The 21166-nt window shown below is 27.2% G+C and overlaps 1 protein-coding gene and 1 long non-coding RNA gene across 2 annotated transcripts; both read right to left on the bottom strand.

The window, feature by feature from the left end:
• Positions 1-5000: 5000 nt before the first annotated feature.
• On the bottom strand, positions 5001-12235 carry LOC117910111 (probable polyamine transporter At1g31830). Its single transcript, XM_034824169.1, has 2 exons — positions 12109-12235; positions 5001-6837 (listed from the first exon to the last, which is right to left on the bottom strand). Exons 1-2 carry the CDS (start codon positions 12169-12171, stop codon positions 5392-5394), a joined length of 1509 nt encoding a protein of 502 aa, XP_034680060.1. The 5' UTR covers positions 12172-12235; the 3' UTR covers positions 5001-5391.
• A 7635-nt stretch (positions 12236-19870) lies between these two features.
• On the bottom strand, positions 19871-21166 carry LOC117910108. Its single transcript, XR_004650543.1, has 3 exons — positions 21127-21166; positions 20572-20681; positions 19871-19888 (listed from the first exon to the last, which is right to left on the bottom strand). It is a non-coding gene; the product is annotated as an uncharacterized LOC117910108 (long non-coding RNA).

Here is a 21166-nt window from a genome sequence, read left to right as displayed (position 1 = left end):
AGGGAGAGCAAGGGGGAAGGAGACGACCTAGACTGAGAAATTGGTCATGGATTGGCTCATGAGACAAACTTCCTTTTATTTTGGGGTTTTTTTTTTCTTATTTCATTATTATATAATTTTTATACGTCAAATTTGTTGTTTTTAGTCTAAATTATTATTTTAATTACAAGTGGGATCATGTTTGAAACACACACCTTTAACAACCAACCAAAACCAATATTATTTCGATATTTAATAATAAAAAAAGTCTAAGAATTTTAAAAACCAACCTTAGTGATTTGATTTTCGATATTCTTGTTTGTCAGTTGATATAAATTGAATCAAATTGACATTCTAAAACTGATATATAATTATTTAATATTTGATAAGTTTTTTTTTTTAATTTTTATATTTGATTCTATTAAAGTAATTCATTATTTTATATTATAATAAAATTAATTCTAAATGCATTCTATATATTTTTAACATCAAATCCAAGTTGATTTGAATTAATTTTAAAAACAAATTTGACTTAAATTATAATACAAACTCAAATTAATGGTTTTGAAAAAAAAGAACTTAGTTAAAGTCCATGACATATATTTAAAAAATATAAAGCATAATCGAAGTCAATGACATTGATTATACCATTAAATTAGACCAATTAAACAAACATTATATATTAAAAAAATAAAACTTATACCAAGCCAATGAACTCAATGTTACAAAAATCACATTTAACTAATTACCATTTGGTAGCACGTAACAACCATTCTACATTTTTAAATCACAATGATGGGATACAATTTTGACTTTATTATTAAGCTGAGGTAAATAAGATCGATTTGATTGGTTTTTGAGTAAAAAAATAAATTGAATCGATATAGTTAGATTATATGTGATAAAAATCTAATCGACTAAATTTGAAATTTAAAAAACGAAACCAAACCCTTAAAATCAGTTTTGTTCGATTTTCATCAAGAGAGATTAATGTTAAACGGTGTTTCTATTGAAGTATTTATTTTAAAAGTATTTTTTAAAGAATCACTTATAAATGCTTATCCTAGGGGTAAGTGATTTTTCTACTTTAATTTTTTTTTTTTAAATTTTGTCAAATATCTTATTTTTTAAAAAACTAATTTTTATTCTGAAAGTGCTTTAAAAAAGAACTGGAAAATGGACTTAACCAAAAACACTTTTGAAGAAAATACTTCCATTAGAAACATTTCGAATAAAAAACACTTTCACTAAAAGCTTGTTTCAAAGCAATTATGATTCTAGTGCTTTAATTATAACGATTTTGTTAATAGCATTTCCATTAGAAATGTTTTAAAAGATAATTACTTATTGTTTGGATATGAACTAAAAAATTGATAGTGTTTTTTTTATAATATATTATATAACAAAAAAGTGATCTTTTGAAAAAAAAAAATCACCTACCAAGCACACTCCCAAGCATCAAGATTTTCAAAAATTTGTTAAACCCAAAAACACACTCCCAAGCATCAAGAACCATCCTTTCAAAATAACTCCCAAATAGATTTTAAAAAAGGTTCCTAATATCTAAAAACATTTTCTAACAAAAATTAGGTATGTAATAAATTTTTGAAAATTACTTTTACAAAGTCCAAGGAATCACTTAGTAGGTGATTCATTTAAAATAATAATAATAATTTGTTATATAATATATTATTAAAATACTTTTTTTTTACTTTATATTTAAACATTAAGCAATAAAAATGTTTTACTTCTAATAAAAACGTTATTAATAAAAGTATTTCAAATAAAAATGTTTTAATCGTAATCATTTTCAAACAAACTCTTAATATTTTAAAAGTTTTAATCATAATCAACACATTCACCATAAATCTAAACTCCATTTTAGACTTTGTAGCCAAGCATAAGCTTTTTGTTTAGTTGTCATTTTCCGTGGCTTGTCTATCTTATTGGCTTATTAGTCTTTATTTTTGGAAATGGAAGGATTTCCAAATTCTTCTTCCCTTGTTGATGAAGTTTTATATATTGCTCGACTTTCAACTCTTCATCCTCTTCATTTGAACTAATAATAATAATAATAATAATCTTGCCTTGTTGATGAAGTTTTACATCTTGGTTGACTTTCAACTCTTCACCCACTTCATTTGAAATAATAATAATAATAATAATAATAATAATAATAAAGAATAGAAAGAAAAGGTATATGTGAAAAGGTCTTGGAAAATTTGAGGAAAAAATAATTGAAAATTTTGAGGAAAAAATAAGGAAGAAAAGTAGAAGAGAAATAAGAAATAAATTTAAGTTAATAAATTATTTTTGTATATTTCTTCAAACTCATTTCATTTATTTTATTTAAAAAAACATATTTTTTAATTAATATTAGTAAGATTTTACTTTCTTTTTTCTAATAAAATCAAACATGAAAAAACCATCATATTAGGCTATGTTTGGTTCTTGAAAAACATGAATGAAAGAAAATAAAAAAAACAAAAACAAAAGAAAAGAAAAAGGCAAGGAAAGAAATCCTAATATAAAATCACAAATTTTATATAAAATTAAAAAAATAACAAATATAAAATAAAATAAATAATAATGGAGATAAATTAATAAAGTAAATAAAAATAAAAAATTGAGGTAGGAGGCGGGAAGCCAGGGGAGGTTTATTTTGAATGGTTCATCATAAACTTGTCAGGTAACCCGATTTTGAACCGTTTGAGGCCAATTCAAAGACTAGTTGATTCAAAGGGTCAAAGCGAACTGGAATGGTGATTGGTTGTTTCACTAACCAATTTTCCCACCTCTTATTTTCCCACGAAAATGTCAAGGAAGGAAAATAGGGGGAAAATTAGAAGGAAATAAAATACGAAAGAAAAAAAAATTATAGTCAATAAATCATTTTTATATGTTACTTCAAATTTATTTAATTTATTTTAACTCATCTATATAAAAATAAAACAATTTAAAAATATATAAGTTTTGAATTAGTTTTAATTATATATGATTTTTTTTTCTATTTTTTTATAGTAAAACCAAATATTAGAAAATCATATTCCTTTCAAGGTTATATTTGGTTTCCGAAAAATTTGACGGAAAATATAAAGGAAAGAAAAAACAATGAAGGAAAATAAAAAGAAATTTAAATCAATAAATAATTTTTATATACCGCTTCAAACTCATTTAACCTATTTTAATTCTTCAATATAAAGATTATATAATTTGAAAATACATAAATTTCTAATTAATTTTAACTATATTTTATTTTGTTTCATATTTTCCATAAATACAACCAAATAAGAGAAAATAATTTTCTTTAATATATTTTTTCTTTTTTTAATACTTTTCGGAACCAAATATAATATACATTTTTTTTCCTTCCGTTAGTACTATCCCTAATTGTACCGTTTGAAAGAGAGGTAATTAAAGAATGAAAAAAAAATAGTTAGGTTTCAACTACAAGGGGAGTATTAAGCTAAGATACATTAAGTTAAGATTTGTCACGACTTCTCATAAGCCAAAAGCTTAATAATAAAAACCCCAAAAATATTTTTTTTGTAAAGGGTATAATTTAATTTTAGAAATTTGAGCTCAATGACAAATTTCTCAAGAAGACACTATACTTTCTATTATTGCCAAGTGTTCAAAGCTTCAAAACCCTTCATAAACGACCTCCCATTAAGGCAACTGTGCTCATCCATGTGAAATTTACACTCTTAGGCCTTGTTGGCCTACTTAGTTTTTTAGAACAATATTTTTGTTCTCTATAACCAAAAAAAAAAAAAAAAAAACACATTTATTTAGGAACATTTTTTTAGAATAATTTTTTGATCTCCAAAACAAAAAACACATAAAATATGTTTAGCAATTAAAAACTTTTTTTATTATTATTATTCTTGACAATAGAAAACAAAGTGTTTTAGAAAACATTTTTTAGTTGTTTTCTATTATTTTCACTTGTTTTTCTAAGGTTATTTTAATAAATAATTATATAAATATGTAAAATAATTAAAAATAAAACATCATATATAAACATTATTTTTAAAAAATATTTAAAAATATTTAAAATGTTTTAAGTTTCCAAACATACTTTTTTTCTACAAAAATCAAATAATAGTTTTCAAAAACTGTTCTAAAAAACTATTTTTCAGAATTGTTTTAAAAATCAATTACCAAATAAACCCTAATAACAACCAAAAAAACTTTTTTCATTTTCTATTTTTAAAAATAGAAAACAAGGTATTTTCTATTTTTTCATTTTCATTTGCTTTCACTTATTTTTAGAGGATTATTTTAAAAAATAATTATACAAACATAAAGAATGATTAAAAACAAAACACTAAATATAATAAAATATTTTAAAAATATATTTAAAAACAGATTAAAAATATTTTAAGTCCCAAACAGAGTTTTATTCTACAAAAATCATATTGGTTTGGTCAGGTTGTTTTTTCTTTTTGTTCTATCTCCAAAGGTTGATTCTATTTTCATTTTCATGTACTCATTCTGAGATTTTTACCTGGGGAGAGTATGTCAGAGGGGTTTATGCTAATCTGGGAAGGGTTTGTCGGGTTTCTGGGGAACGAATCGATGAAGTGAAAGATGATCAACTGAAAACTAACTGAAGAATCAATAGGGCAACCTCATTGAACTCAGGTGAACTTGTTCTACAGAACTATTTTCTGAGAAACCAAACAGAATAGAAACTTCAAAGAGTTCCCAGACACAAAAGAGATTCAAGAAGACTAAGAATTGAAGCAGCATAGGAACCAGAACAAATGATCCTAGATATCAGTTTCGTTGAACAGTAAAGGACTTTGAGAATGTGCCTACAAATGATCATCTAAGGAAAACTCAGTTAATAGTCCGATTTCCAACAAGGAATCACAGACCCAACTTCTTCCATCCTTTGTAGACTTAACCAAACCAAACCAAACCATAATGCAAATGAACCAAACCAACGCTTAAAACACGCAAATCAAACCAACTATCACGGTTGGAAATAAAGGGTTGTGACTTGTGAGCTTATGTGTTCATAATTGAAGTTCCATAATGCAAATGGTTTGATACATCTGAGTAATGTATACATTCCACATATTATTTCCTAAAATCAACTACTATCTAGTATTTTTCAGGTTCTTAGAAAAGTACTAAAGGAGACACTAATGCAACTTTCTACTCATGCTTGATTCTAAGTTTTCGATCATCACACCTATCTATCAAGACTCTAAAAATAGGGATGATAAATATGTATTGCCTACATACCTATAAGCATTCGAAGAAGAGAAATAACCTAATCAGATACAAAGCCACAATCACACCTGCTAGTTGTCCATGGAGCCCTCTTCCAAATCATACTTTTTGGGTATGCCCATCCTGTATTAGCACTTTTAGCTGTAGTAATGGAATTGTTGTTTCATGTTAATCCACTAGAGGTATGACGTTCTCATTATTTTCACCATTAAGGTCAGGGAGATTGGAACTCACTGAGAATTTAAGCCATTTCCTTCTCTCAGCACATTTTAGACAAGGCTGCACCAGAAGTCCAATGATCATAACAGTAAGACTCACTACCACAACTTTGAGTGAAGAAAGAGCCACCGTGATACAGATCAATATGGTTGGAGGAATACACATAAGAATAGATCCAATTGTCCCAAGAGGTATCTTGTATGGGCGAGAAGCAACTGGGTATTTAATCCTCAATCGAACAAATGCTATGAACTCCAAAATCATTCCAAAACAATACAAGAAGTTTTCTGCAGCTATTGTATCTTGAAAGCTCATCCCTGAAAGCAAAAGCGCTCCAGAGGCTGACAATAGAATTCCAATGAGTGGGGTGCCATAGCGCGACCTTTTGGCAAAGACACTGGGAAGCATTCCCCGCTCTGCCATCCCCAAAAGTTGGAAGGAATCACTGCTCATTTCAGCTATAAACATCCCCAGATTCGACGCTGCAGCAGCCCCATTAATCCACCAACTCAACCAGACTCCCCCTATCATTTTGGCAACATTTGAGAAATGCCCATCAGTCCAAGCCTCACGATCAAGAGAAAGAGCACCAGTGCCAATTAATAGAGGGAAGAAATAGCTGCGGACGACCAAGATCAGGGCACAAAACAGTGCCATTGGAAGAGTCTTTTTTGGGTTTTCCACCTCCCCTGCAATAGTACTGATTGAGTCCCAGTAGTTCAGGTTCCAAAAGAGAGTGCTCAAATACAAACTCCAATTCACATCCTTTTCTACCACCAACCAATTGGAGGGCTTCAACTTTGGAATCGAAAGAAGTCCCATAATTACAAATGGAAGGATTGAAAACAAACCCAGCACAATAGCAACCCTACCCACAATGGTTAAACCCCTGTAGTTCATGTAAGTGAGAACTACAATCAAAGCTAAAACCACTGCAATTTTTGGTAAGCCGCCACTTAAAGCAGGGACAGTGGAACACAAATATTTCAGAAACAGAACTGGGTATAGAGCATTGTCAATAACACCACTAAACCATTTCATCCAGCCTAGCTGAAACCCCCAATAAGGCCCCAAAGCAGACGACACCCAAACCACATACCCACCATTTTCAGGGAACATGGTGCCCATTTCAGCTGTGATTAACGCTTCGGGAATGCTCCATATGAAGGGAAAGATCAAAAACCCGAGTAGGGCTAGAAGAGGGCCAGCAGCTTTCACAACGTCCTCAGTGCCAAATGGCCCCCCTGAAACCTCATAGAAGATGAGGAAAACAAGTGGTAAGACTGAAACTTTCTTGAAGTTATCTACCCCAAGAGGAGCTACTTCATCAACATCCACACCCACATATTCCACACCTTTGCATTCCCCCATTGCAGAAGCCTCTTCCCTTGACGTCTGCACTCAAATTCAAGTTCTCAACATAATATGCATCGAGTTTTAATTAACTTTTGTAAACCAAAAACAGAAACAACAACAAAACTGATTCCTACCCTTTATCATGAAATTGCCAATCCGAACAAAGAATGAGGAATATTCCTACGAAATTGATTGTACAAACCAAAGAAAACACATGGCAATAGACTCCTCCCTCAATTTCAAGTTCATAATTACCACAGGGTTTAGACCAACTTTGATAAATCAAAGTGTAAAGACAAAATCAAAGACAAAATTGTTTTCATTCCCTTGTCATGTAATTGTGAACCCTAACAAGGAATGAGTAGTACTGATAAAACCATAAATTGGGTACCTCAGCAAACATGAAATTGATCATACAAACTAGAGAAAACACATTGCAATCTGATTCCTTCCCCAATTTCTGAACTCAATTTCAAGCATTCAACATAATGACCATTGGGTTTAGACAGACTTTGAAAAACTAAAGAAAAAATTGATTCCTGTTCCTTATCATACTCTTGACAATTCAAACAATGACTGAGCAGTACTGATAAAAAAACAAACACAAGATCCCACACATCAACACTAGAAAAACCCACAAAACTGATTCCTGCACCTCATTCAAACCATGAATTAGCACTTGGGTATCTTAGAGAACATGAAATTCATTCCAAAAACCTAAGAAAGTACATTGAAACAAACTCTTCCTTCAATTCTGCACTCAACATTAAGTCTTTAGAAAAATAAACATCAGGTTTTGACTCATTCCCACAATCCAAAAACAAAAACAAAGCCAAAACTGAAAATCCCACCCCTTATCCAAACAATGAATGAGCAATATTACCGAAAAACATGAACTGGGTTACGACAGAAAACAAAAAATCCATAACACAAGCCAGACAGAAACAGGTCGAAAACAAAAGGGAAATGAAAGGGCCAGCAGCAAATTGCAGAAAGATCTGAAAAATTCATTGAGAATGCCCGGAATAAGAGGTGAAATCCCTCATGGGTAATGGCATACACGCTTTCCACCACCGACATTGGAGACTCAAACCTTGAGGTGGGCTTGTGAAGAGAGAAGCAACGGTCATCAGTTATGCTTTAAACTTTCCAAATTGGGAAAATTATGGCCGAAGTCTTTTCAAAAATAGTTTTTGAAAACTGTGCTCCCTTTGCATGGAAAACCTCGGTCCGTGTTTTTAAGCATATTTTTCTCCATTTTATTTTTATTTCAGAGAACAAAAAACTCTTTTTAAGGAAATATTTGTCGATCTAAGCCTATTTTTTTAGCCCAAATTTGAATATAAAAAATTATAAAAATGATAAAATAATATTCAAATTTATAAATTAACCATTCCCATGTAAATGTAATTAATTTGGAAATGTATTAGAAGTATAAATAATTATTGAGAATGTATTAAAATCACCGCATGTCACACTTAGGGGGTTGTCAAATGTCTCACATAAAAATACGAAGAATTTAACACTACAAGAAAAGAGGGATATACTTGAAATTTTGGTAGCGTCAAAGATAGTTGGATTATTTAAAAAAAAAAAATTTCTCTTTATTTTTTCCTAGAGGTTTCTTCTTCTTTTCTTATTTAAAAATTTATTGAGAAAAAATGATATATACGTTGGATTCAAATATCGAAAAGTAAATATTTTCATCTCCGCTTAGAGGAGAAATTAGAAGTAAATAATTTCATCAAATATTTTTCCTTCTTTTATTTTCTTCTTCTCCATCTCTTATATGGACAAGTGCTATTAGAAATTAGGTTTCTGTATGTATAAAAAAATTTTATAAAATTTTAAACCATTTTTATTACTTCTTGGATTGTTTGGTTGCCAAGAAAGGGAAGGAAAATATTATAATTTAAGTTTGATTTACATATAAATTGTTAGAAGTGGATGGGAATGATATCTTGTGATGTTAATACTCAATGGGAATTTAGTAATACATTGCAACAGACAATAGGTGAACCCCAATTTGTTTTAACATTAGAAGGATCTAAATCAACTTCAAATAATCTAATATAATATATTGAGTTGGGTTTATAGGGGTAAATTCACGAGAAAAAAGGATTTTCTGATAATGGACTCAATAATGAGTCTAACTATTTAAGTCTTATTATATTTGGACCACATTTTCCCCATGAGAAAATTCCAAACATATTAGGAAATATAAGGGAGAGGTTCGTAGGGTCCGTTTGGACCAATTATGTTTTTCAAAATTTTCAGGATTATTTCTGAAGAATATTGTAGTCCAAATGATTTTTATATAATATTAAACTCTTTAAGAAATTTAACCTATAAAATTAATCCCATCTGGCATTGATGGCTTAGTATGAAAATTCCAAAGATATGGGTAAGAAAACATAGTGGTTCAACTAAAACAGTTTTGACCTAGTTAGGTTTCTTCAAGTTTTGGGATACTTTGGCTAATTATTGTAATCCTTAATTATTTTTAGAATTTATTAGAATAAAAAAGGAAACTGTAAAGTCTAATTTCATGCAATTCCAAATTCGTTTTCATAGGAAAATAATTATAGAAACTTTAATGGATTTTTAACAAGGTATGCTAAGATAGTTTTCATGTTTGAAAGTTTTGATATTATTAGATTTTGTTTTAGGTTTATAAATTATTTCTAAAATCTTCTAGACTAATGTATATATTATATCTAGAAAGTTTCATAATTTTTGGAACTTGTTTGATTGGTGAGAAAAATCAAGAAAATGAGGAGCACTGCAACATATTCAGTTTTAGGCAATGTTGGAATTGTTTGAGTAGAGGCTTAATTGATTATCTTTTGATAACTATTTGACTCAAAAGTTAATTTCTAAGGTTTCTAGACCCATCAACAAACTTTTTAGCTCAAATTTCACTTGAATTGGACTTCATTTGTCTATCCTTTCATTTTTAGGAAAATTACATATTTCAATCAGAGCATTGTCCAACTAAGGAGTTAATATAATTTAGAATCATAGTTCCCTTTTCATGGAATTTTCAGTTCTAAGTCCACTTAAATTTTCTTTTGTCAGGGAGGATTCAAACTTTGCAGAGCCATCATATTGCAAGTTTTGTTGTAGTTTTTATTGCGAGAATTTTTATGAGTAGTTATGATATGCATGATTTTACTAAGTTTTTTTTTTTATAAAATAAATATATCTTACATGTGTTATATGTATCACTTGTTTAATTTCTCCAAAGGCATGAAATATATGTGGGATTCTTATTTGGTCAAAATGCACATGACTTATATTGAGTTGCAAAAATGATATTACCTTACTTTCAAGAAATTATTTATTACTATGCATATGTTTATAAACATTAACATTATATAACTTGTTATGATATAATAAATTGTTGGAGTCTTTGGAGATTAGTATTGATAGGCATGATAACATGTAAACCCATGAGTTGTTTCATGCATTTTTGTTATAAGACTTCACACCACTTAAAGGGGGAGGCCTTAAGATGGAATTGTCGGTTCTGAAGACAAGTTAGGGGGAAGAGCCCAAGGTGGTAGAATATGCTCTATTATGCCCCTAATGGGATAACCTAGAGATGAGATTTTTCATATTGTGATTTGGGGTAGTGAGACATCAAAGATCATGTTGATGTGGGGGTCCATAGGTAGTAGGCTTTTGTACAATTGATTGATTGACCATAGGTTGACCATAGGTTGGTCCACCTATAATTGCATGTTTTATATCTCATATGTTCTTTAAATGTTATTATGATTACTTTATACTAGTTTCTAATTACCAAAGTTGTTATAGATATGTTTTAGAACTGTCTTTACTACAGATTGACCGTCCTAAAACTTATCTATCTTAACTATTCAATAGACCTTCTGTTCACCTCGTAGAATTTATTTTTTCTTCAAGTGAAGACTCTTGTATTCCTATTGAGGAGATAAAATCACTTCAAAAGACATCTAGCTTTAGTTCTTTCCTTATTAAACTTGGTGGACATCTAGTCTATTTCATTATGTATTTTAGTTCAATTTAGTTAATCTCAATCATGTGGCTAATCTTATAGATCTTATTTTACTATAGTTGTATCTGATTGTTATTTTATTAATGTTATCCAATTATGTTTCATTCTTTCCATACTCCATGTATTTATTAGGATGCTAATTCTACTCTACATTATAATCTAGAGTGAGCTCACTATCTTCTAGTAGCCCCTACTAGGGTGGGTCGGCCACATGTATGATTTTAAATTTTGTTTTTATCTTATTTTATTTTACAAACTCATGGTTTTGTGGGTAGTGGAAAAATTAATAAAATCATCTTGGACTGTTTTGGTTCGAGAAAATTTGATATTAATTGGTCCAAGTTTTGAGCTCTAAATTGTTTTTAAAATTACTCGATTAATTAACAAATCAAACTTATCAAGTTTGATTTATAGTCCTTTATGCTAAAGAAGAAATTCAAAAAACAGTACATGCATAAATAAAAGCTAATACATGTATAACAACGGGTGACACATACTTACATGAATTTATTCATATTTAATTTCCAATTGGTTTTCCTAAATTATTTCGAATTTTCCTACGTAAACAACCAAACTTTGATTTAAATAAGATTAATTGTGTTGAATTCTTTTATAAGTTTATTAATTTTTAAAAATGATTTAGAGTGATTTGTCAAACATTAAAAAGTATTTCTAAATTCTATCAAAATCATTTTCAAACGGACTTTGAACTTTTAAGACTGAATAATTGAATTTTATGTTTGAACAACATTAAAAAACATTTTATTAAAATAAACATAATTATAATATTTTTGGAAACTCTAATTATAATTTTGAGTTTAGAAAATTTAAGAGAAAATACAAGTAAAAGAAAAAACACCAAGGAAAATGAAAAATAGACTTAAGTTAATAAAAAAAAATTTATATGTTTCTTTAAATTTATTTTTCTTATTTTTCTTTCTTCTTAAAAAATAATTTAAAAATGTATAAGTTTCCGTTTTTTTAATTACATTTAATTTTAATTTAATCCTAAAAATTTATAAATAAAAATAAAATATATTTAAATCATTATTATAATAATAATAAAATCAATTTAACATTCCAATGAATAAAATAAACGTACTAAAAAATCAATTCAACCACAACGATTTTAATAAAAAATATTCACAAACCCTTATTCTTGAGCATAAAAAAAATTCAAAAATATTTTTAAAATTTAAAATATATAAAACCAAAAAAAAAAAAAAAAAATGAAGATTATAAAGACACCAGTAGATGGCAACCGCACACACCTTATCAGTTGGAGTCGGGATTCCGGCAGCATCGTTTTGAGTAGCGCGCGGTGGACTCTGCATTGCACCGACGTCGTTTTGAGAAGCAGATGGTGGACCGTCGACCAAAACGAAGTCCTCTTGAGTGACTGTCTCGGCTGGCCAATCTAAACCGATATCTCAAGAGAGAAGGAAGAAATGACTGGATTTATGCAGGAGACGGAGACAACGTAGACTGAGAAGTCAGCTATCGGACAAACTCCTTTTTAATTTGGTTTTTTTTTTTTTTTATTCCTTATTTTTTATACCTCAAATTTATTGTTATTATTATTCAAGTACAAGTGAGATGACGTACGAAACACTCACCCTCGCACATTATGGAGTTTGATAAGGGATGATATGGGGATTTTTTTTTTCAAAAAAAATATTTTTAAAAAACGGTTATTTTAAAAAATAAATATAAAAATACCACATATTTAAAAGTAAAATTATCTTTTGAACAAATAAAATAAATTATATTTAAATTAAATTATATATAAATAAATATTTAAATAATTTATGGAATGTGACAAAACAAAACAACACTGAAATTAGTATCAATAAATCCTCGATGAAGTAGCAATTAATGTAAAAATAGCCAATTGTAAAGTAATAGTTGTACTTCTAATCCTCTAAGCTACCAACAAAAGTACTATACCATTTGATTTCTTAGCCAAAAAATTATAATAAAATCCGTCATGAAGGGATTTTACCACAAATCATTGATTACCATTTTTTTTACCACTTTATTTTGACACAAGATGGATTTTTTTTACTTCATAAATAGACATGTTGGATGATGCATTTATGCATCTATATATATAGATAATTCAGATAGATTCACATCTTGATATATTTGTACAGATGATAATGGTATCAACTAGTATGGATACGACCATGTTTTATATATATAATGTATATTGAGTTAGTCTTTGGATATAAACTTAAAAAAAAAAGTATTTTGATAGCATTTTGGTAACATATTATACAATTTTTTTTTTTCAAAAAACCATTTACTAAATGATTATTTATCAATTACCTCAGCTAATTGTGTATTTGATGGAGTTTTTCTTTGAAGTGCTTTTAATTAAAACATTTTCTCTTGAAGTATTTTTAGGTAAATCACCCATGAAATGTTTAGAAATGGAAGGATTCCAAAGTCTTTTCCCCCACGTTAACACTTCATATTTTCTTTATTGGGCTATTTGGTCAAATACTTGATGGAGATTCTTTAGAAATGGGAGGATTTCCAAGTCTTCTTTCCCCATCAACACTTCATTTGAAATAATTTTATTGGGCTATTTCGTCATGGAAATTCTTTAGAAATGGGAGGATTTCCAAGTCTTCTTTTCCTGTTAACACTTCATTTGAAATAATTTTATTGGGCTATTTCGTCAATACTTCATGAAAATTCTTTAGAAATGGGAGGATTTCCAAGTTTTCTTCCCCGGTTAATGAAATAATAATAATAATAATAATAAAATTAGAAGAAAAATAAGAAATGATTTTAAGTCAATAAATTATTTTTAAATGCTACTTCAAATTCATTTAACTTATTTTATTTATTTATTTGAAAATACATAATTTTTTAATTAATATTAATTTTATTTTATTTTATTTTATTTCATAATAAAATCAAACATGAGAAATAATTGTCTCGGTCTATGTGTTCATGGAAAAATTAGGGGGGAAAGATAAGAAATTTGTTTCCCTTTATTTGAAGAAAAAGATCATAAATTCATTTTCTTTTGTTTGGTTTAGAAGGAAGACAAAATCAAAATAAAAAATAATTTAGGTACCAATCCATTCGATTTATTTAAAAATGGATTGTCTAATAAAAATTAAAAATAAAAATTAATTCATCTAACAACTAAATTAAAATGGGATTTATATATAATAAATTTATTCGTTTTTGAATCATTTTGTACCAAGAATTGAGAATAGAGAGGTTGAAGATTTATTTGATTATGAAGATATTACAAAGTTGCAGATTTGATACTCTTTAAGGTAAGATTTTTTTTTTTTTTTAATACATACAAACTATAAAATTATTAGTTAAGAAAATTTTTGTAAAAGAAGTTTAGAATTTTTGAAAAAGAAAAATTAATTCATTTTATTTTATTTTATTTTATGGAAATATAAAGTACTAACTCAAAGTTTATTATATTTTAAAAAAATTATTTTTAGAATACATTTAATAAAGAGTTTGTTTTGTTTTTTGTGTGATAAAAAAATTGAAAAAATGTTGATTATTTTTCACTTGTGAAGTAAGAATATTTTATTATTTTGTACAATTATAAAGTTATAAGTGGAGATTTCTTTCTAATTTAGTAAAAGAATAATTGTTATTCATTTTATGTTATTTCATGGAAATATTAATGTATAACTCAAAAGATTATGTTAAAAAAAATTATTATTTTTAGAATATATTTAGTAAAGAGTTTATCTTCTTGGTAAAAAAATATACTATAAAATATTCCTTTGTTTAACTTAAAAAAAAAAACATGTTGATTGTAATTATATTGTTAATATTTATTTTAATTAATGAAGATTTCATTATTTATATGAAGAAGATCGATGAAATAAGCTTAGTGACAATCATGACATGATATAAAATAGTTTCTATATGAATGAAATATATACTTACTATATCTAACAATTTTTTTCTTGACTTGGATAACTTGAAATCTTCTCGATCTTCATATTTATATACTTATAATTGAAGAGAAGCTCACTTCATTTGAAATAATTTTATTGGGCTATTTGGTCAATACTTCATGGAAATTCTTTAGAAATGGGAGGATTTTCAAGTCTTCTTTCCCTGTTAACACTTCATTTGAAATAATTTTATTGGGTTATTTCGTCTATACTTCATGAAAATTCTTTAGAAATGGGAGGATTTCCAAGTCTTCTTCCCCCATTAATGAAATAATAATAATAATAATAATAATAATAATAATAAAATTAGAAGAAAAATAAGAAATAATTTTAAGTCAATAAATTATTTCTAAATGCTACTTCAAATTCATTTTACTTATTTTATTTATTTATTTGAAAATACATAATTTTTTAATTAATATTAATTTTATTTTATTTCATAATAAAATCAAACATGACAAATGATTTTCTTAGTCTATATGTGTTCATGGAAAAATTAGGGGGGAAAGATAAGAAATTTGTTGCCCTTTATTCGAAGAAAAAGATAAGAAATTTATTTTCTTTTGTTTGGTTTAGAAGAAAGACAAAATCAAAATAAAAAATAATTTAGGTACCAATCCATTCTATTTATTTAAGAATGGATTGTCTAATAAAAATTAATTCATCTAACAACTAAATTAAAATGGGATTTATATATAATAAATTTATTCATTTTTTAATCATTTTGTACCAAGAATTGAGAATAGACAGGTTGAAGATTTATTTGATTATGAAGATATTACAAAGAAGTTGCAGATTTGATACTCTTTAAGGTAAGATTTTTTTTTTTTTTTTTAATACATACAAACTATAAAATTATTAGTTAAGAAAAAATTTGTAAAAGAAGTTTAGAATTTTTGAAAAAGAAAAATTATTTCATTTTATTTTATTTTATGGAAATATAAAGTACTAACTCAAAGTTTATTATGTTTAAAAAAAATTATTTTTAGAATACATTTAATAAAGAGTTTGTTTTGTTTTTTGTGTGATAAAAAAATTGAAAAAATGTTGATTATTTTTCACTTGTGAAGTAAGAATATTTTATTATTTTGTACAATTATAAAGTTATAAGTGCAGATTTCTTTCTAATTTAGTAAAAAAAATAATTGTTATTCATTTTATGTTATTTCATGGAAATATTAACGTATAACTCAAAAGATTATGTTAAAAAAATTATTATTTTTAGAATATATTTAGTAAAGAGTTTATCTTCTTGGTAAAAAATATACTTTAAATACATTTATTATTCAAAATATTGATATTAATATTCCTTTGTTTAACTTAAAAAAAAAACATTTTGATTGTAATTATATTGTTAATATTTATTTTACTTTAATAAAGATTTCATTATTTATATGAAGAAGATTCGATGAAATAAGTTTGGTAACAATCATGACATAAAACAGTTTTTATATGAATGAAATATATACTTACTATATCTAACAATTTTTTTCTTGACTTGGATAACTTGAAATCTTATCAAACTTCATATTTATATACTTATAATTGAAGAGAAGCTCACTAAAAGAAAAATTATTTTAAAATTAAAATATTTATACATATATATTATTAATAAAATTATTAAAATACATGTATGACTGCTAAGCATATTACAATCGCTTTCTTATTCCTTTTCTCTTTTTCAATTGTTATCAATGGGTTAAACTCTTTTTTTCTTCCCTCTCTCTTTCATAAATTTCTCTCCTAAAGCAAAAATTAAAAAATTAAAAACAACTCTTTGAATATTGTGTATTTCTCTTCAAATTCATTGAAAGCGCTGAAGCAAACATTACTAGTTGCACAATCTTACAAATCAAATACACATGTCTTTATTCACTGAAGAATGTTATCCATATCTATTAAGCTTCCTTCATCAACCTACTGATAAATAAGATGATAATAAAATAGTTAACTACTAATAATAATTATACATGTTTAAAAAATTATAATACTTACTTGCTTCACCACATGTCCATCTATGGACTCTTTCATTTCGTCATCATTATTAATTTCCTTCTCTACACATCCTTCTATTCTCACCTCATTTTTCTCCATTCCACCGTCTTCTCCATCTACAACAACATGTTAATGAAAAATTATTCAAAATCAACAAAGACAAAATAAAAATAACATAATAAATTAGTAAATATAGCTTACATTCGAATTTACATAATGTGTACCCGCATTTTTCATGATGTGTTCCCACTCGATGGTGCGACTCGTTTTTTTTTTTTTTTGTGAAAAATTTTATTTTTAAAAAAGACTTAGAGTCAACACTTATTTTTGTTTTATCTTTTTAAAAAGAAAACAAAATAAAAAATAAAAACCTTAAGTGTAACTCCTAAAAAGAAAAGACAGTATATGAAAATCGAATATAAGTCTGAAGGTTAGGTTACTTATTGAGAAGATACAATAACGAGTCGTAGCACCCCTCTAAACCCCTTAAAAACAGTTTTCTACTAAATAAGATGAGACAAGTGTGACAATTGATAAGAAAATCAATGAATACCTATGAATAATCATATAAATGGAAACAATTCATGCATAGAGAATAAATAGAGTGAGAGTGAGAGTGTACCTTAACAGCAAATAATAATGTGTTATCATGTGTTAGCTCAAGTATAAAATAATCACATGCATGTCACAGAGTATGACAAAGATCAAGTAATGTTCACTAAGCATAACAATTATTAATCTAAGGAGAAAACTCATATGTAGGGTCTCTACCAAAGCCCAATTGATTTTGTATAATTAATTCTACAAATTCTATTATTTGGAATTATGAAAATTGCATTTATACTTATTAAAAACGTGAAAATCGAAAATTATTTGAAAATAAATAAATAAATAAATTGTGAAAGTGTATGTCAAAGAGAAAATTATTAAAAATTGATTTTTTTGGTGAGCTAAAACCCAAAGGAAGGAAGAAAAATTGCGGAATTGGGATGATTTAAAAACATGATTTTTTTTTTTAAATCAATTTTTGAAGGCATGCATGAAGAATTAAGAGGATAGTAACACGTGGCCTTTGGGATTGCATGCCAAAGGTGGCCATGCATGGGTGCAAAAGTGGGCCTGGGGTACCTTCTTTGGATACAGGTCACGTGGCCTTTGGGATTGCATGCCAAAGATGGCTATGCATGGGTGCAAAAGTGGGCCTGGGGTACCTTCTCTGGATACAGGTTGTGCTTCCTTGGTACCTTCTTTGGATACAAGTTGTGCTTCCTTGGAATTAGGGATGACAACGGGACAGGTTTGGGATGGGTCGCTCCCATCCCAACCCCACCCCGTTTATTCGAAAGAATTCTCATTCTCATCTCATTTAAAAAATTAAATGAGGTGGGGCGAGGCGAGGCAGGCGGGTATGATAAATTCTCATACCTCGTTTAACTTTTTTTTGAATTTTATTTTATTTTTTTTAAAAAAATTACTTTTAAAATTTTTAATTATATTAAAATAAATATATTTTATAAATAATTAAATTATTATATTTTTTTATAACTTATTTATTAAAAATATTTTTTTATTATCTATATATTAAAAATAATAAAATAAAAATTAAATTAAATTAATTTTAAATTTTAAATTAAATTTAATTTTAAATTTAATTTTATATATAATCAGGGCGGGGTGGGGCAATACCCGAACCCGCCTTAGGTTTTAAAAACAAAATCTCAAACCCGTCCCATTATTCTAATGTAGATAAAAAGTTCTCCATTGTCATCTCTATGTTGCACGTCCTTTAGAGCATTACTTCAAAAAAGACCTTATAAAAGAATTCATCAAAGTAAAACTAGACATACAAAACATTTCATTAAGGAGACCAATGAGTTGAAACTAAATAAATAAATTTGTACTCTATCAACAAAATACCATGAACTATAATTTCAACTAACATATTATGCTTTCCCCAAAATAAGGAAAAAAATGTACTTAAAATCTTAAAAAAAAAGTTTGATTTTTTATTCAATAACATGGAAGAAATAAATTCTGTTTTTATGGGATAAAATATTGTAATTTTAGTATAAGTTAATAGTTAAATTAAATCTTTAATAAACTCATAGACTCTAAGTGAATAAATATGCATCAAACGCTTATTATAAAGTGTATATATGAGTTAGGGTTACTCCGTATGGACATTTAATGGTGAACTCTTAAAGCATTATTGAATACAAGAATAAGTCCTATAATGCACATTAAAAAAAAAAAATACCAAGGTCCAAACATGATAAAAACCATCACGTTATCACTATGTTATTATTAAATTTTATTTTTAATTTCTTATATTTTTATTTTTATTTATTTATTTGACTAGTTTTTATTTTTTACTAGTTCCTTTGATTTTTGTTTATTTTGATAATAAGAGGAGCTTGTAATTTACTAGATGAGGTATGATAAAAATCCTAAGATAGGAAGTATAGACTTATTTTTATATTTTATTTTAACAAAACTAAGAAACATGACATTGCTTGATTTAAGATATCATAAAAATCTTATGTAATTATAAAAGTAAATAATTAAATTATAAAGTTATAGTACAAATAGAATTCTATCGTATTAGCACTTAACCCCTTACTCCTAGTTGTCACAATCATTTCCTCCTACTCCTTGTTCTCATATAGAATGATAGACTTGTTTCTTTTTTTTTTTCCTATATCCGTAATAGAAGACTACTTTGTCTAATTAGCGCAACTCATTGCACTAAACAATATGAAGATATATTATTGACAAATATTGAAAGTTGGATCTCTTGTTTATTAATATTATAAACAAATATTTTAGAAAAGATAGAAAAATCCAAACATGTTGAGAGCACAAATTTATGAACCCATATATAGAATAGTTAAACTTTTGTATTTCCCTACTAGTATTAGTTGTGGTCAATAAGCCATCTAGAGTAACTTTTGGCAATAATTTGATTAATATTTAATACTTAAAACAAAACAAGAACAATGGATAGTAAGAAGTCAAACCTTAACATGCACCTCTTCTATGTAGAGGCTACTAATAGGCAATAGAGGAGAAAAAGCTTTGTCCACTGAGGATCCCACACCAACCTTACTATCTGTACAATTTAGTTTCTATTGCATTTTATATCTAATTTAAAAAATTCACAGGTTCAACTCACAGTATCAACCAATTAAACAAATAGATTTTAGCATGTCCCAAAATAAACAAAATAATTGATAATGACAAACCTTCTCACTATTATGTTCAAGTAGGAAGAAATTACAACATTATGAAACTAGGAAGAAATTTGTTGCAAGTTCTGCTAATGTTGAGGGCTGGCCAAGTAACTCATATCAATCGACTCGAGAACCTAAACATATGTACTACAAGTAGGAGCTTCAATAATTTGCTAACAACTACTGTTATGATGTTATTACAGCTTAGGAGATTTAGACTCATTTAAATTTTAATAAGCCAACTACACTATGTAATATAATAATCAATAAGGAAAATACAACTTGCATAATGAAAATAATTAAGTAACCCAATCACAAAACTAAATATTAACCAAATATATATTCAACCTAAAAGTTCAAGAAGTAGTTGAATGTTTTTTTGAAATAAATGATAGAACAATTATGCAATTTTAATAAATTTATGCTAGATCTAAGGGGAAATTAAAAAAAAATGTGATTTAGCCTTGAGGAATGGTAAATTAGGAGTAGATCAATCACAAGAGAATAGCCATAGAAATTTCAAAAATAATAAAAATAGTAACGAGAGTTTAATTATACTCACTTTTCATCACATACTTAGATGGTGGAGTAGAACACTCTATCCCTTGCTATCCTTTACTATTTCTCTCTCTCTCTCTCTCTTCTCTTCGAAGTTGGGAAGAGAAGAGTGATCTATAAATAGATAGATAAATATATTAAAAAAGAAAAATTATAAATTATAAATAATAAATGAAAACATGAAGAAGAGAGATAAGATGTGATAGTGTCTAATATTTCTATTAACATTTAACTAAAATTAAAATTCTAGATAGTTAGAAAGAAAACATGGAAAATCAATCATTGACACTGTCAAATTCCCAAGCCAAAATTACTGTTGGTACAATTTAAGTTAATATTTTGAATCTTTTAAGGCCCATTCATCTCCTACATCATTAAAACAAGCCAAATAATTGTTGCAACCCCAAAATTAAGAAATAGAGAGAAACATCAATTTGTTAAAGTTAATGGAAATATAATTTGAATTCTTTATCAGAACATAGTATAGGTGTGGTAAATAATAAAAAATAAAAAATAAAAACATGAAGTGCAAGGTGCAAAATATTTTAAGCATTCTCACCAAAAAGAGCTTGATCAAGGCTCTTATTTTTGAGATATTC

The sequence above is a fragment of the Vitis riparia genome, unplaced genomic scaffold (genome assembly GCF_004353265.1).
Source record: "Vitis riparia cultivar Riparia Gloire de Montpellier isolate 1030 unplaced genomic scaffold, EGFV_Vit.rip_1.0 scaffold611_pilon_pilon, whole genome shotgun sequence".
NCBI lineage: Eukaryota > Viridiplantae > Streptophyta > Magnoliopsida > Vitales > Vitaceae > Vitis > Vitis riparia.
Note: the sequence above shows the minus strand (reverse complement) of the source record. Positions and strands in the feature narration are given on the sequence as shown.